At 51.7% G+C, this 15522-nt stretch overlaps 1 protein-coding gene across 1 annotated transcript in view; it reads right to left on the minus strand.

The window, feature by feature from the left end:
• SIK3 (SIK family kinase 3) overlaps positions 1 to 15522 on the minus strand; it is an 89254-nt gene that overhangs the window by 4342 nt on the left and 69390 nt on the right. The window contains exons 10-21 of the mRNA XM_059829593.1: positions 15271 to 15348; positions 15048 to 15157; positions 14077 to 14230; positions 13420 to 13575; positions 12786 to 12856; positions 8970 to 9113; positions 5709 to 5859; positions 4777 to 4902; positions 4383 to 4468; positions 3569 to 3678; positions 2664 to 3021; positions 1461 to 2335 (exon numbers count right to left, since the gene is read on the minus strand). Of these exons, the coding sequence (XP_059685576.1) occupies positions 1461 to 2335; positions 2664 to 3021; positions 3569 to 3678; positions 4383 to 4468; positions 4777 to 4902; positions 5709 to 5859; positions 8970 to 9113; positions 12786 to 12856; positions 13420 to 13575; positions 14077 to 14230; positions 15048 to 15157; positions 15271 to 15348 (2419 nt within the window). The remainder of the gene's footprint in view (positions 1 to 1460; positions 2336 to 2663; positions 3022 to 3568; positions 3679 to 4382; positions 4469 to 4776; positions 4903 to 5708; positions 5860 to 8969; positions 9114 to 12785; positions 12857 to 13419; positions 13576 to 14076; positions 14231 to 15047; positions 15158 to 15270; positions 15349 to 15522) is intronic.

The raw sequence follows: 15522 nt of genomic DNA on the forward strand, positions 1-15522 counted from the left end.
TGAAGCCAGGAGGAACGCAGTGCGAGCGGTTGCATCTCAGGACATAGTTTACTACATGAGCCCTCCAAACAGCTCTGTTAAAAGGGCTTACACAACACTATTTGTAAACATTTACTTGCTTTTACTCATTTACAAAGTCTTGCAGTCTAAAGTCCTTTTCCCTTGTGTAACCGGTTCTAGTACCATCAGTACAGGGGCAGAAATTTAGCTTCTGACTTCATGAAGTCTTGCTGTTCGTCTAATGGCCTACGGTATTACGATGCAAACTCATGATTCGGTACAAAACGCGCCTCCAGAGCTTCCAACCTCCGCTTAACCTGGGGCAATTCTCCCCTTTCGTGCTTCAAGCATGGCAGGGAAATTGAGGTCCAAGAGCAAACACATCAGTAATCCAAAAATTTAAGAAGAGTTCAGAAAAGCCGTGCCTTGTCCCTACCCCCCCGCCCGCGCTCTGGGGGGGCCAGGGCTTGGCATGCCTGCTCTGCCCTCCGAGCCAGTCTGTTCCAACCCAGTACTTTCCCAACAAACCCGTGCTGTGTCCCCAAACAAAGCCGTGTCTCCTGCGCCCTGGACACTGCTCCTCCGCAATAGGGTCCTCTGTGCCAAGGGCAAGCTGGTGGCTTCAGACCAGCACAACTCAGTCCTGCAGTGAATACTGATCCACCCAGCTCAGCCTGGAAAGCCTCTCTTCAAAGCCCTCTTAGCAAGGGGCGAGGATGGTGTTTTTCATACAGAGAAGGCCTGTAATTACAGCTCAGGCAGGAATTTCTCTTGCAGCGCACCGCTGCCAACGCAGCCACCAAGGAGCAAAGGCGCAACGGCTTCCAACTAGCAGAAAAGGTCTTCAGACGCTAACGGCAAGTTACTTTCTTCAGAATCAACCCCTTCCAGTTCAAGCAGGGCTACAGTCTTGCTGCTGCTTCCCAAAGCGCCAGAGGAGCTGCTGCAAGGCGGCCTTAGCCGCAAAGCATTTGCCACCACTCTTACTGTGCACGTTTGTGGAAGCTTTAGCAATGCGAGGACTCAAGGGTCTGTTCTTAAGGAACACACCGCTGCAGTTGGGGGTACGCTAGTAACTTAACTGTTGCTAGCCCGTTGTTAACAGAATGGGGAACATCACCAACAAGAATAAATACGTGTCACCAGCACGCAGCATCCCTGAAAAGATGGCAGTATTCTGGGACCTGGTCTTTACCTGCCTGCAGAAGTAGGTCAAATTCCAAAGAGAATCAGCCGGTCGGGTTCCCTTCTCATTTAACACTGTTTATTAGAGAGACTATGCCTGCAATTTACTTAAGGCCACAAAAGCCAAAAAGAATCTAGGGAATTCCGTGCTATGCAAAATATGTCACGAAACCCTTGCCGTGCTGGGTAGAGACTGTGTCCTCCGGCAGGAAGGCAAGCAGCACGCAGCCAGCACGGAAGAGCATTTCATCTACGTGAGCAGCAGGAAGCCTTACCTCTGCTGGGCACCTTATTCCTACTGAATCCAGCAGTGGGCTGATGTCTGTATTGATGCGTCCCCAACTCCTGCGCGTGATTAGCAGTTCCTAGCAAAGATTCTGGGTCCCCGTGCCCTCCTGCATTTACAAGCAGAGGGGTCTCGTGGCAACCTTTGGTCAATGTGTTTGAACTCTTACTGTCTGGAAAGCTGTCCCTGACACCCTCGCACGCACAGTCCTCCTCCATGCTCTCCGAATGGAACAGGGCTGGCTGGTGTACGTATCCGTGCGGCGGCACTGACGCAGCTACCTGCTGGATACATTCTTGCGCCCTGATTTTTAAGAGGTGCTGGGGGCTGTTCTGTGGGTGGTACGTGTCAGCACTCTGATAAGGCAAAGACAACGACTGGCGCTCCGAGAGGTTCTGTCCCACGCTGGTGCCCATATTCCCAGCATCCCCTTGACTCATATGCCTGAACAACTCTTGAAATTCTTGCTGCTGCTGCTGTTGCTGCCGCCGTTTGATGAGCTGTGCAAATTCTGCCTGGGGCAGCCGCATGTCCGTGTGCCCTGTGAGCGAGTGCCGGGGAGAAAGCAGTCCCTGGAGGATGTGCGGTACCTGCTGGTGTCGGCTGTAGTCGGGAGGCGTTGGGGACAACAGTGCTTGCTGTAGTGCCGATGCAGTGTAGTGCTGCTGTTGCTGATGTGCGTTTTGAGGGAAACTGGGATACTGGTCAAGCTGCGGGACTTTCAGAGCTTGCTGAGCTGGAGGAAACGCAACTCCTCCCGAGGGGCTGTAGTTGCTGGGGGAAACGCGAGGCTGCTCTGGGAACAGGTGGGGGTGTAAGTGCACCTGGTCGTAGTTGGCGGGGGGATACCTGTTCACGTTCAGGCTGCAAAGAACAGAAAAGAACAGGTGACCGCACTGCGGCAGCGCCAGCTCGGCGAGGCACGCCGAGCTGCCTTCTCCGGTCAGGAGGCAGACAGAGCTGCTCCTGGGCAGGAGGTGCTTCTTAAGGCATGTGATACAGCAGCCCTGCAGGCTCCCAGAGCTCTGACCTGGCTCAGGAACAGCTGCCCAGGGGCGGGGAGACAGCTCGCTCCCCAAAACAAGCGCAGCACAGCCCCGAGCTGGCAAGGAAACCACCTCTCAGCCCGAGATATCTGCCCCCTCTTCTTCCTCCCTGCTCCCAGCTCGGGGAAGAGGTGCACAGGCCTTACCTGTGCGACTCGGCGCTGTCGGCGCTGAGCTGCTTGGACAGCTGCCTGTGGCCGTAGGTGAGGGAGGCCATCAGGTTCGCGCGGTGCTGCAGCTGGATCTGGTTGGCGCTGGGGCTGATGGGCATGCCCCGCGGGTGGGAGGACATGCCCTGCCCGGCCACAGAGGCCCCTTGCAGGAGGTTGCTGCTGACCATGTCGCTGGGCTCCTGCACTTGGATCGTGACCTGCTGAGGCTGCGACTGCTGCTGCAGGCCCAGGCACGTCAGCCCCATGTTTGGGGGAGGGGAACAGTTACCGGACTGTGGGAAGATTGTGTTGTGGGATGGCATCCCTTGGAACTGGGACTGGGAGGCGGCACCTACGAGGAACAAAGAGCCTCAGCACCCGCGCCAGCCTGCGGCAAGGCTCGGGAGTGAGAGCTGCCCCGCGCAGGAGCTGCTGCTCTTCCGGGCCACACTGGGAGTCCCAGTACGTGTCTGTGGGTGGTGAGGAGCGCTACTCCTGACCGCTCCGTCACGCTGCGCCAGCGTGCAAAGGTCACAGCTAGAGCCCCTTGTGCAGAAAGAGAAACAAAGGCGAGTTGACAGTGATTTGCATAAACCTGAGAATATCAGCCCTTCCTTCCCACCCCCAGGAGCGATAAGTAAAGATCTTATGACAAGAAACCCAACAGCACATTCCAGCTGGCAGCTCCTTGCAAGCTCTCGATAACACCAGCCCTTGCTGCCAGATGGAGAATCTTTTACATCATCAGCAAACCGCACGAGGACTCGGCCGCAGGGGGGAACCGATGCCCCCGGCACCCCCACGCGCTGGTTTCCCCAGCGTTTTGACAGGGCCACACGGTTCTGCCAGGCGCCCCGCCCAGAGGAGCGCAGATGGCTCCGTAAACTGTCGGTGCTTACCGTGGGGCTGGAGCACGCTGCTGCTCACGGGAGGTGGGCTGCTGTTCGGTTGCCTGAAGAGATGGTTATTAGGGTGGTTCGGGGGTGGGCTGGACGGCTGAATCCGTAACCTACGCAGGGAAACAAGCACCTTTTCATCATGCCTGCTCCTCATTAAGACGCCTTTTCAACCGTGAGAGCTGACGCCAAATGCTGCATTTCTCTTGGTCTAAATAAAGACCATAAAGCCCTTGTTTGGGATCCCAAGCTCTTTACAGCTTGGCTTCTCTCCTGAGAGCCACCTAACTTGCCCAGGTCACACAGGTAGCAAGTATAACCCGGTGGTTACAGCAGAAACCCAGGGACAAGCACACCACGGGCTCGCCTCCTGACTCTGTGGCCTGTGAGAAACCTTCCGTTCCCCTTTTCCATAATTGAGCCTGCCTCATCTACAAGTCAGGGTGCTCAAGCCAAGGACGGTTACCTAACCAAAAGCCTGAAAAGGTGTGAGACATCCAGCAGAAGCTCCAAGCAGAAAGCATGAGAGAAACTGGCTACTGAAGGTAACGCGTTTTCAAGCTGGTCAAAAGGCAGAACTGTCAATCATCTGTTCAAAGCAGATTGGCGCTTTTGAACCATGTTTCTCTGCTTCTAAAAAGTCCTTCAGACAGAATCCAGCTAAAAGGACTGCACACATTCACCTGGGAATTGGCTCTGCCATTCCAACTTGATACACTTCCAACCCGGCCCTGGACTCTAAGCGCGTTAGCTCATCCCTGGGCTTGAGTAAGAGCAAAACCCATTCCCCAGAGTTTTACTAAAGCAACGTCTTTACCTCTGAAGCTGGTGAGTGAGCAGAGCTGGCTGGTTTTCACATGGAGCTTGCAAGGGTGGAGATGGCTGGGGTGGCCGGATACAGTCCTGAACCAGGCACCAGAAAACGAGAATTGTTTGCGATCAATAATGTCTCAACTAGTAAATTTAGAAATGTTGATAGGTGACATAGGACTTGTGCAGATTCACCAAATATGCAATCCCTGACTGCAGCTCTGGCTATTGCAGCAGCTGTGCAAACATCAATGCTGAAGTCCTTCAGGCTTGCTTCTCATTACAGCAAGCCGAGCAACCTCCCCTCCTCAATCCCACCGGGACCCGCTCAGTAGCTCTATCTGCAGCAATGCAGGAAAACACAGCTAAGGGTTCAGAAGCTCTGACTCAGGCTCCAGTACCTGAATCTGCTGATGAAGAATCTGATGGTGCTGTTCCTGCTGGTACAACATGTGCTGCTGCTGTGTCTTCTCCAGCGTTCTCTCGTCCATGTGCCCACCATACATCTTCTGAAGCTGCTCGCACTCCTGTAATGAATCCAAGACGCCCTCTAAGTGACCTTTTTGTGCACAGCACAGTTGCTGTGCAAAAAGGCACACTCTGCATCCTACCCGCCTGAAAAAGCCAGTGAAGAAAAGCTAATCCATTTCATCTGACAGGATCAGGTGTGTAATAACACAGCTACCTCAAGCCTTAGACAACAGAAAAGAAACAGGTTCACATGACACCAAGCTGGTACCATTGCGTTCCCTTAAAAATGCAAGCACAAAGCTCTAGTAATGACAACTTCAAGGTGAAAAGAGCATCTCCTATTTCTACCACATTGCAAGGTGGAAGTCCTGTCCAGGGCCAAATCCCACTCAAGCCATTGCTAAGACATGCGCTGGCTGCATAGGGAATAGCACACAATACACTCCAAACAATGGCAGTAGAACTGCCCTTTTCCTGGGACACCCTGGAACAGCCCCAAGACTTTGCTGCTAGAGGAGATGCAGGAGAGGAACAGGCACAGTCTGACAGTGCTGGGGGGACCTGCGAGGGCAGGCAGAACAGCCCACACATGGACACAGCACGTGGTTTGCTCCCCAGAAAGAGGGGGGTGGAAGCCCCCAATGTTCCCAGCTTGCAGGAGGACAGCACATACATTTAGAGGACACTCAGCAGGGTTGCTGCAGACACACAGGATGGGAACAGCTCCTCGGCTAGAAAGCCACTGCATGTCCACAGCCAGTAGCAGTAAAGATTTCCCCTTTTGCTTCCTGAAGCAGCAAGGCTGAGACAATAAAAAGCCCTTGGAGAGGCTCTTTTGAGGCCCCCCACCCCTCTCTTTTACCTGCTGAAGCTGTTTGATGCTACTGTTATTGCCCATCTTCTCCAGGTGGGCTTTGAAAGCCTGGATGCTGGCAGCACCATCAGAGAAGCGCCGAACTGGGGAGAAGCGTTCAGTGGGGAGGTGCAGGGTATTTGAGTCCTTGTAAATAGAACTGAACACATGGGGAAGTGGGTTAGTGATGCCAGCTAAAAAACAAACTCCGGTACAGAGACATGTAATTTACACCAGCCATGCCAAGTTCTACCTGCCCACTCACCCAGAATAAACCATGTTTTAGATCAAGAAATACAGTGCCATCATCACCGTGAACAGGAAACAGGATTACCAAGCACCCTCGGTGCCTGAGCAAATATGTGTTTTAAGGTTGGAGACGACTCAGCACAAACCAGATTCCAGATGGGCAGCAACTCATTGTCCATCCATACAGATGCATCTATCCCTCAGATGGAAAAGGTTTACAGAAACCATTCAGCATCCTAAAAATGTAAATTCACCTCTTCGGTAGCCACTTCCTGAGCCTTCTAGGGCCCCTGACTACACCTGATGCCTGCTGAAAACAGGAGTGGCACATGGAGAAAGGAGCCTGATGTGTCCTGCAGCCTCTGAGGAGGAAGGGGGGCTGGCATCCCCGCTTAGAGATGCGCTGAATTTAAAAAAAAAGGGGGCAGGAATGTAACTCTGCACAGTAGGGGAAATCTTTTCAATGCATTAACCAAGCTGTCACTTCACATGCAGCGTCTCCCAGTTGTCTGGATGCTTGGCACTGGGCAATCAGAATGGGTAGATTTGAAAAGCAGACATAGCCAGTATAGAGGCAACTGTGCCCAAGGCACTACAAGCACTTTCCCTTTACAATGCGGTTTCTCCTTCACCATCAGAGGGAGCCAGATTTTTTTCAGGAGCTGTTTTCTCCCAAAGTTGGGGCTCCCCACTTTCAAAGTCAAGCCCTAAGCTCCTGCCCTGCCATTAGGTGCAACCTGTATTATCATCAGCAAGGCTGACTTCCCATACACACGTCACAATGTGCCTTACAACACGCAGAATCGGGTTTCTCTGCCTGCCCTGATGGTTTCTGTGCAGATGCCGTCTATAAAACCCAGCAAACAATGGTTTTGGTTTGGTACCTGTAATGGTACAGGCTCCGAGAGCAGCCTTTGTCTCTGAGAAGGTCATGGAGACATGCTCTTTACAGCACCTCTGACATCCTGCCACTAAACCCAACAGGAGCCCATCTGGCTGTGCACTGGTATGGCCCTGAACCACATTACTGCTGGCACGTTACTGCCGTGGCTGCTCTGAATACAGCTCTTTATTGAAGCCTGTTCTACGAAGTGAAACGATTTCTCCTGGAGAGGCTTCCCCTTATCAGAAGGTGACTGAGGCTGGACCATTTCCAGCACCCTGGGTTCAGCTCCTGTCACTTGGTCTGCCTCAGCAAGACGTGATTTCAGTTTCTATAGATGACACACGACTTCCTTCCAAGGACAGGGCTGCACCCCTGCCTTTTGATGCCATCCCATCCATTATCCTGATCCATTTGATCTCCTGTTGTATTGATGGAAAGCAGAAGCTACGTATAAAACTACACCAAACCTGTGTGGCCAAGGCAGAATAATTGTACTACCTTGTACCATTGTCATACTTCAATTCTGCTTTCAGATACTAAGTTATCATGACCAAAACCAGGTGCTACATAACACATTTTAAGCCATCTTCTTAAGTGCTAAAATAAAACCCACCTGCCATTTGATAACTGAATTCTATTTATGTGATGACATAAGACTGTCATATGGCTTCTGTGCCATATGCATCTTGGACACAACATGGGGCAATCTGTTTAGGCCATGTTCAGATGAAGTTTCCCTGATTGCGCAGGTGAAACATGAGGGAGGCTCACAGCGCATTATGACACTGAGGTTGGAATAAGCAGATACCACCCTGTTCGTGATGCAACAGCCTCAGGACTCCAAAGCCAAGAGGCAGAGGGGACACCAACGTATTTACAGGGTAAGTGTGTTTTAACAGTCTTGTTAAAAATCAATTCCTGCAGTGCGTGAGGGACCCAGCTTACCTTTACGATTTGAAGCAATCCTTAAAGCAGGACACAGCACATTCTGGTTGTTTTGCACGCTGCACTCCTCTTCCTATCAAGCTGTGACCCTAGAAATCTTTCCCCTCCTGCTCTTCCCATCCCCCAAGCACCTCTGCGAGGGAGTAACTTCAGGGCATAGAGGTGCTTATCTTGGTTTTCCAGAGTTCCAGCGTGGCACTAACACTGTCTCAGTCTGCTCAGAGTTCACCTGTCTCTGCTGATTACATCAGTGCTCAGCTCAGCAGGTATCTGGCTACAATAAAAAGCGCTTTGTCAAGCTTGCCAGTGTGAGCTGGCTGAAAGATTGAACACGAGCACCAATTGAGCCTGGTAAGCGACCAACAGGCAGCAAACTCTGCAGTTTGCAGCTGGTTTGCACTCTCAGCACTGAGGGGTTCAGAGCGCTGGTTTTTAAGCTCCCTCTGTGGCATTAGCACCTCCAGTTTGCTGCTGTGCCAAGGTCTCCGTGTCAAATAAACACCTCTCTCCATCAGGAGTGCCCCCCCCCCCCCCCCATTTTGAGTGTGTTTAGATCCAATCTGCAGAGGTTCCCTCTTTCCCCAGACACTGATTTTTTTTCTTCCTACCCCAGCTTCCCTTCCCCACATCATTCCCATCAGGGGTTCAGATCAGAAATAAAATGACTCTTGAGGAGCTTTGCAAAGAGACTTTGCAGTCAAAACACACAACTCTGGTGCAGAACAGTGAGGTTTTTAAGCTCTGGTGTAGATGACACTGTGCAGTCTTTCACCTGCATCTGCCTCCAAAAATGTTCTGTAGAAAATCTGCTATCTACTGCTAGCTTGACACCTACCATTACAACAGAGAAAAGCTTTCCTCTAAAACGAATAGCTTATTCCCAGCCCTTACGTGATGGCAGCCATTCTGGCAAATCATCTCCAGCCACAAAAACAGGACTGGAGGGGAAGAGCCAGCCGATTCCTGCCCCTGCGTTGCTTTTATTGGCAGGCACGGAGCCCGCGCCAGCGCCGAACTCCAGTGTCCCCAGCACGGTCAAACACCCTCTGCTCTGTGGGTCTGCTCTTTGTACTTGTTCCTCCTCCTCACCCCTCCCTGCCAAGCGGGATGTCCTCAGTGCTCCATTCCAGATGACATCTGAGCAGGTTTCCTGGCGCAAAGCTGCCCGAACGGCCGGTGCCATTACTCACCGGTGCTGATCGGGTACCAGGTGTGGAGCCCAAGCCCGGGGTCGGAAGGACTGCTGTCCTAGCTGCCTCTGCAAGTCTGGAGGGATTTCAGCTGTAGGGTTGGTCATTGCCAGAGTGTGCCTTTTTGACCTATTTGCCAAGTATCTGCAACAAGCAGGAGCACATTTTATAAGAGACTGATGGGAGTACTCCAAAAACAGGGAGCGTTAGATAATCCAGAGTAAACGGGAAGGAAGAATGCTTGGTGCAGTGCTCAGAACCAACCGGGGAGAAGCACGCCATGGACACGCTGCCCATGCCCGTCACATCACCGGGTCTTCAGCGCTTAGGGAACAAGTGTAGTTTCAGCTGCTTGTGTGCTACTGCCAGCCTCAGAAAGGAAGAGTAGCCATTTGCTCTTCCCAGCAGGAAAGCCATGTTTCATCTCAAGGGGAATGCTGGTATATCCCTTCGGGAATACCCAGGTGACTACCTGCCCTCAACATGGATTCACTCCACTACAGCAGGTCTGCCTCCCTCTCCCAAGGCCCCACTGAGCCATGGGGAAGTCTGCTGCATGCACAGAGCCAAGAGACAAGTCACAGATAATCCTAGCAAGAGCTGGCCAGAGAACGGGCGCAGAGCAGAGCTGCTGCTCAGCTGCACCCTTGCAGGATGGCCTCTGCACTTCAGACCTACCCTGGGATGCCCCGGGCCCAGCCAAGAGCAGCGGCCAGCTTGTCACAGCAGGGAAAGGGTGCAGGAGGGCCACCCCACCAGAGGTCACGGGTGGGTAGAGCCTCCGGCTCCTCAGCGGAGGAAGGGCTGGTGCCCAGCCCGGTCCAAGTGCGCCATCTAGTCCCTGCTCCACTCTCCAGGGAGTCGGAAATCGCCCAGCGATGCGCAGGGCGAAGCCAGCGAGGGAAAGGGAAACAGAGCAGCGAGAGGGTCCCTTCCTCCGGAGCCACAGCCCCCAGCGCTAAGGCTGGGCTTGCCTCTTACGCCAGAGCCAAGGGGCAGCAGCTTAAACCAAAGCACCCTCAGCACTGGAACTAAGACTTCAGTTCTTTCGCAAACCCTCTGAAGACTGTGGGGGGAGCACGCAGGGCAAAACTAGGAGCCTCTGCTTTGGCAAGGACATGGTGAAGGGCCACACAGCTCCGGCAGCTGCTGCCCTGAACTGCTAGTCACTGGCTGCAGCGATGCTCAGAGCAGCCGGGGGCACAGGGCCAGAAGAGATAACGAATGAAGTGCCTACCCAGGACACCCTTGCTTGTGACAGGCAGCAGGGCTAGCACTTTACCCACTCAAGGCCAGGTGGGACAAATGCCCACTTATGAACTCAACTATTGCTACTCTTGTGAACCAGCAGCAACGAGGCGGCTGTGGTAATGTGACAAAGATCACTTGGCCAGCGACACCAGGGATACTAACGGGGAATTCTCACCTTCACTCTTTTCCCCTGCTGAGGCTCCCTGCAACTTCAACCGGTGAAGCAGAGAAGAGCAGCAAGCAATAGAGTTGTTGCCTTTTCCTAACCCAGCCTCTCTTTGCTAGCTACCAAAGCCACTTAAGCAGAAGACAGCAAATTAACAGAATGAAGAGTGCTTAGCGTTGTGGTAACTTGCCAAAGTCTGTGCCATTAGTTGTTTAAGAATCATTTGATGCAGACAGGGAAAGTTTCCCAAAGAGCTTTACAGTTGTGGTTTGCTAAGATCATTTTATTTCAGACCTCCAGGGAACAATCCAATCATGAGCTATAACAGTGTTTCGGGTGGAAGAAAGTTTCCCAAAGCTCAAAGGAGATGTGACTGTTCCCTGGAACAGAGAAAAGACTATGCTCCATTTTCAAGGTCAGATTAAGAAGGGCAAAAACTGCCCACTGGTGGCTGCATACAGAGTGTTCGGAGCTGTGTTCTGAGAAGCTAAATATTTGCATCTGTCTCTGATGTTAATGCTGTTTACCCTTCTCCTCTGATGACTACTGGCATGTTGCAACATAAGGGGGTGGAGAGCAAGTTAACACACAACCTGGATGGGGCTTTCTCTGGGCCATCTGGTGGAAGAACATGTGGTATGAAAGGACTAAGGGCAGCACTGTTGAGAGCAGCAGAGTGACCAATAGGTCCAAGGGGACTTGCCTTTCAGTGGGATCTGAACATTTCGGTGGCTTGCAACCTATAAAATACTGCATGTGGCTTTCAAAATGTTTCCAGCAGAGCTAGTGCTTTAACTTAAAGACTCAGCTGAAACCTTAGGTTTTAGAACAGGAGAGGTAAAAAGTCTGCCCAGATAAAATGTCCAGGCATCCCCTTGCCAAGAATCAGATTTATCTGATTTGCACAGTCAGAAAGACTGCCTACTACCTGAGGTGTTGCCAGTGGACATTATGGGCCGTAAACTACGGCTTTTAATAGCTATCTAGGCAGCACAGCTGCATATAGAGTGGGTGTTCCTGAGCCCTGCTAGGGAGGAGAGCACAGTTACAGTACGGCGGCTTAACAGGGGCTGAAGGCAGCCTGCAGTGCCTGGAGATGCACGCTCTCCACCTGCTCACTACCGCTACTTAGCCTCATTTCTCTCATCGTGCTCCCCTGCAGCTGGGGCAAGTCATGAGCACGTACCTCCCCAGTACCGTGGCTCGGTGGACGAACAGCAGCTCATGAAGCTGGAAAATACTGTGAGAGTGAGCAAAGATGAGGGTGGTGAAGAACTAGAGCGTGAGGTTATGCAGAAAACAAGGTGTGCTCTGTTGAAGGGCTGCGTCAGCTAAGGTAGGGCTGGAAGCGAGTTCTTTCGCATGTACCAGCTTTGACTGTCTTCTAAGCTCAGGTAGACAAAAGGAGTCTCAGCGCACACTCTGCACAGTCTGTCACTGCACACACCCACTGTTCAAATCCCCCCTTCGCTCTGGAGCACTGAAAGGAGAAGAGCTGGCAAAGGCTCTGGAGTACGGCCTCCACCCACCCCAGTGTTTCTCCACCTGCAACCAACCCCCAGTTTGAATCTTCTCCCAAGCGCAGCCCCTGAGGAAACGTTACCTTACTCGTGGTGCTGGCCTGTACAAGGTGGGGGGGAATCCAGAAAATTTTCAAGTTTGACGTAGGAAGTAGGAGCACTCTGTAACCACACCCACCACATGTAGTGCACCAGCTGGTTAGCAGAGAAGCAGCTACGCAAAAGCTACTAAGAACATGTTAGCAAGGACATGGTTAGTGTTATCATGGATTGAGAAAGTACAAGCATGTTCTACCCACTTCCCAGTACGTGTTTGGAGCAGACAGAAGTTTCCAGCCTGATACCTAATAATCCTTTCCCTATTGGAGCAGACTATTTTAAGGCCTACTGCTAATGTTAGAAGCTAGAGGTACCCGTATTTCCAGCAAGCTCACTTTAAGGCATCAGAGTTGGATGTTTACTGCATGTCTTGGTACAAAAGCTGCATTGACACCCAAGGCCACAGATGAGATCTTCCTACCTCCATCACTCAGCAGGGAGGGGTGAATCACTTAGCACTCATTTTGCAGGTTAGTGTGGATTGCATGCTGGTGCACACTAAGCAAAGGAATTTAGACGTTTCAGAGTTTCTGGAGAACCTACTGCTCAATTAGCTAACCATTTCAGGGGGAATCCAGCTTTCTAAGCACCCAGTAGCGTCAGAGGAGTAATTGCCTACAGTAATCAACACCCATGAGAACAAGAGAAATGTTGAGCCTTCGCTGTAATCAACGCTGTTGCCTGTGATGAGGTTGCTCACGTTTTAATTCAGCTGTGGAACACCACAGGGTGAGCCTCTTTGAGGGTAATAAGGGCAAATGTTAACAGACTGGGGGTTACCTCTGCACGGCTTCCTGATCCGGTTCCCCATCGGAGCTCTCCTCATCCACAGGGGTGACAGCTGGGACAGCCTGCAGAGAGAAGAGAAGTCATGGGTTCCAGAAGGCAGCCAGCATAGTCCTGACCTTCCCAAACAGGCTTTCGCAAGAGTATGTGCCAGCTCCTCTGCAGCACCAAGGACCCCTTCCGACGTTCCTTCCCCAAACGGAGTTGCCTGTACAAGGCTGCTGCTTCTTTTGGTGCTACCAGGAAAATTCAGTGATACAAATGCCTCAAGGAAGAAATGTACATTAACGCCCAGGAGGGACATTTTAGTTCTCTATCAGATCAGCAAAGAAGAAAAGCAACAATAAAAATTCACAAGCACTTTTTCAGTTCCAAAGAGGAATACTATCTCAGCTGCTAGCTACAGGACAATAGCTATCAGCTGCTAGCTACAGCAATTCTCCCAGAAGCGGACAGAGCACGCTGCCGCTCTGGAGGGGGTGAACCTTTGGAAGCAAGTGGGCACACCCCCCGCAGTGCTTCCAGAGTGCTACTCTGTCTGCTATGTCCTGGAGGCAGCCACCTCTGCCTGCGGGTGAAGATATTTATAAGCACACCACCAATCCTCTTCTTTCCTTTTGCTACTTACTGGCGTCATAGTGACGAGCGGGGATGGACCTCGAGGACGTTTCAGCAGTTGCTGTGCATGTAACTGGATGTTAGCTCCACCATCTGATGCCCTCCGCCCCAGAGGGCCCATGCCATTCAGCAGCTGCAGGGTGGGGGGCTGCAGCAGGGACTGCTCCTGGGAAGCACAGACAATGCAGTTATCAACCCCGTTCCGGATCCTTCCGGTACCTGAGCCCCAAGGTCATAAACCCAGATGTTGCCACAAGAGAAGAGAAGCCTTCTGGGCTTCAGGAGAGATGAAGGAGTATCACTATTGTCTCAGAGCTGATGTGGGGCAGAGAGAGGCAGTGTCAGTGGAAAAGTAGTGTTTAACTCGCCATTTCCCTGCACTCTGCTTTAGTTGCCAGGCAGGCTGCGACCTGCAGCTCCAAAGCCAGGCAGCGCAGTCCTATTTCTCCCCAGCCCATTAATTAATTTCATATTGCAGTGTTCTTTCATTCTTCAGCTTTTTGAGTAACCAACTAGAATCATACCTAAAGAGACAGCAAGAGGGTAAATCTTGAAGCTTACGGAGTCCAAGGAACTGGCAAACAGAGAGAGCAAGTGCGAGCACAAACACCCACGCATGTGCCGGTGGGGCACAGACTGCAGCAGGGAGCACGTGCATCGGTCATACCTTGTACTCCAGCTGACCCGTGGGCTGCAGGTTCTGCCGAGGCAGCACATTGTGCATGAAGTTCACATTCGGGGTCACCTGCAGGAACGGAGCCTGAGGAGTGACACGGGGGAAGCCAGGCAGGAGCTTCTGCAGATCTTCCATGACTTCCGTCCTGTGCAATCACATTTATAGACAGGTGAATTAGCAATGATGTGAAGAGAACCACCCGTGGGCCCAGTACACTCAGTTTCCCTTCACGAAAAGGCTTCTTATTGCTCTGGAAAATGATCAGAGAGCAGCCAAGCCACTCTGAGTTTTGTTTGCCTCTTTTTTCCCCTCCTGGTTGAGATTTGCCAGAACTAGCTCTTTGCATTAATCTCTATTGCATTTATCACAAACTTCACCCAGCACATGACAGCAGTGCAGCTTAGGTGAGAAACTGGCTTGTGCACCAGTGAACATCACTATAGCTGACACAGAGCTAATCAGGAGGAAGAGGAGGAAAGCATCTCATCCTCAGCTGAAATACTAACCAAGCTGTGCAATGGGACTAGGACGTTTAAAAGAACACTTTTGCTAAAGAGACACCTTGAATTTCTTTCTCCATCTAGCAAAAATCAAATTTGCAGAAATAAATCCAAGCCACTCACAGCAGGATCAGGAAACCAGAGGTTTGATACCAGCTGTGATACAGATGCATGCACGCATCACCACCTGGTCTGGCGACAGCCAAGCAGAGACATGGGACCGAGGGGCACATTGTGAAGTGTATTTCCCAGCCCAGAAACTGGAGACCACTGCCAGTCCAAAAGGTATCAACTCTTACATACCACAGAGCCCAGAAGCACCCTTAAGGCGTTAGCCTCTCATCTGCCAGTGCAGCACATAAATAAATCTGTGACATCTCAGAAGGACCAAAGTCATGTGGTAGGTGTAAATCTTCAGGTTCCCTTAGTCTTCCATCAGGGAGTTAAGAGTCCAATACTAACCGTGGGTCAGCTACTCCAACTGTGTGCCTTCTCATCGAGAGGTAACGGACCAGAGCTTCAGGTGATGGCTCTTCCCCTTCATCACTGTCCAAGTTCATTGTGCCGTCAGTCTGGACAGGCAAAATGGAGATGTTGAAATGCAATGTGAGGATCAAGCAAAAGGCTTCAATGTGAGCCCGGGAAAAGAACTTGGTGGGGGTCATTATCAAGGGGTGTACCTCACCTCCACAATTTGGTTCTCAGGGTTGATGAGCTGGACTTGTGGCACGTTGATGCTCATGGTATTGCCTGTCTGTTCTGTCTGCTGAACAGAGAGATCAAAATCGGAAGACATGAAGCTAGCGTGTCTTACCACCCCTTTACAAACACTGCTGGATTAACACCAGTGCACAGACATAAGCACTTGGGAACAGCGAGGTTACCCTGGAGCCAGTGAAGATCTGTTTATCCTTGATTCTCAAGGGGTTGCCTCATT

The sequence above is a fragment of the Gavia stellata genome, chromosome 26 (assembly GCF_030936135.1).
Source record: "Gavia stellata isolate bGavSte3 chromosome 26, bGavSte3.hap2, whole genome shotgun sequence".
Taxonomy (NCBI): Eukaryota; Metazoa; Chordata; class Aves; order Gaviiformes; family Gaviidae; genus Gavia; species Gavia stellata.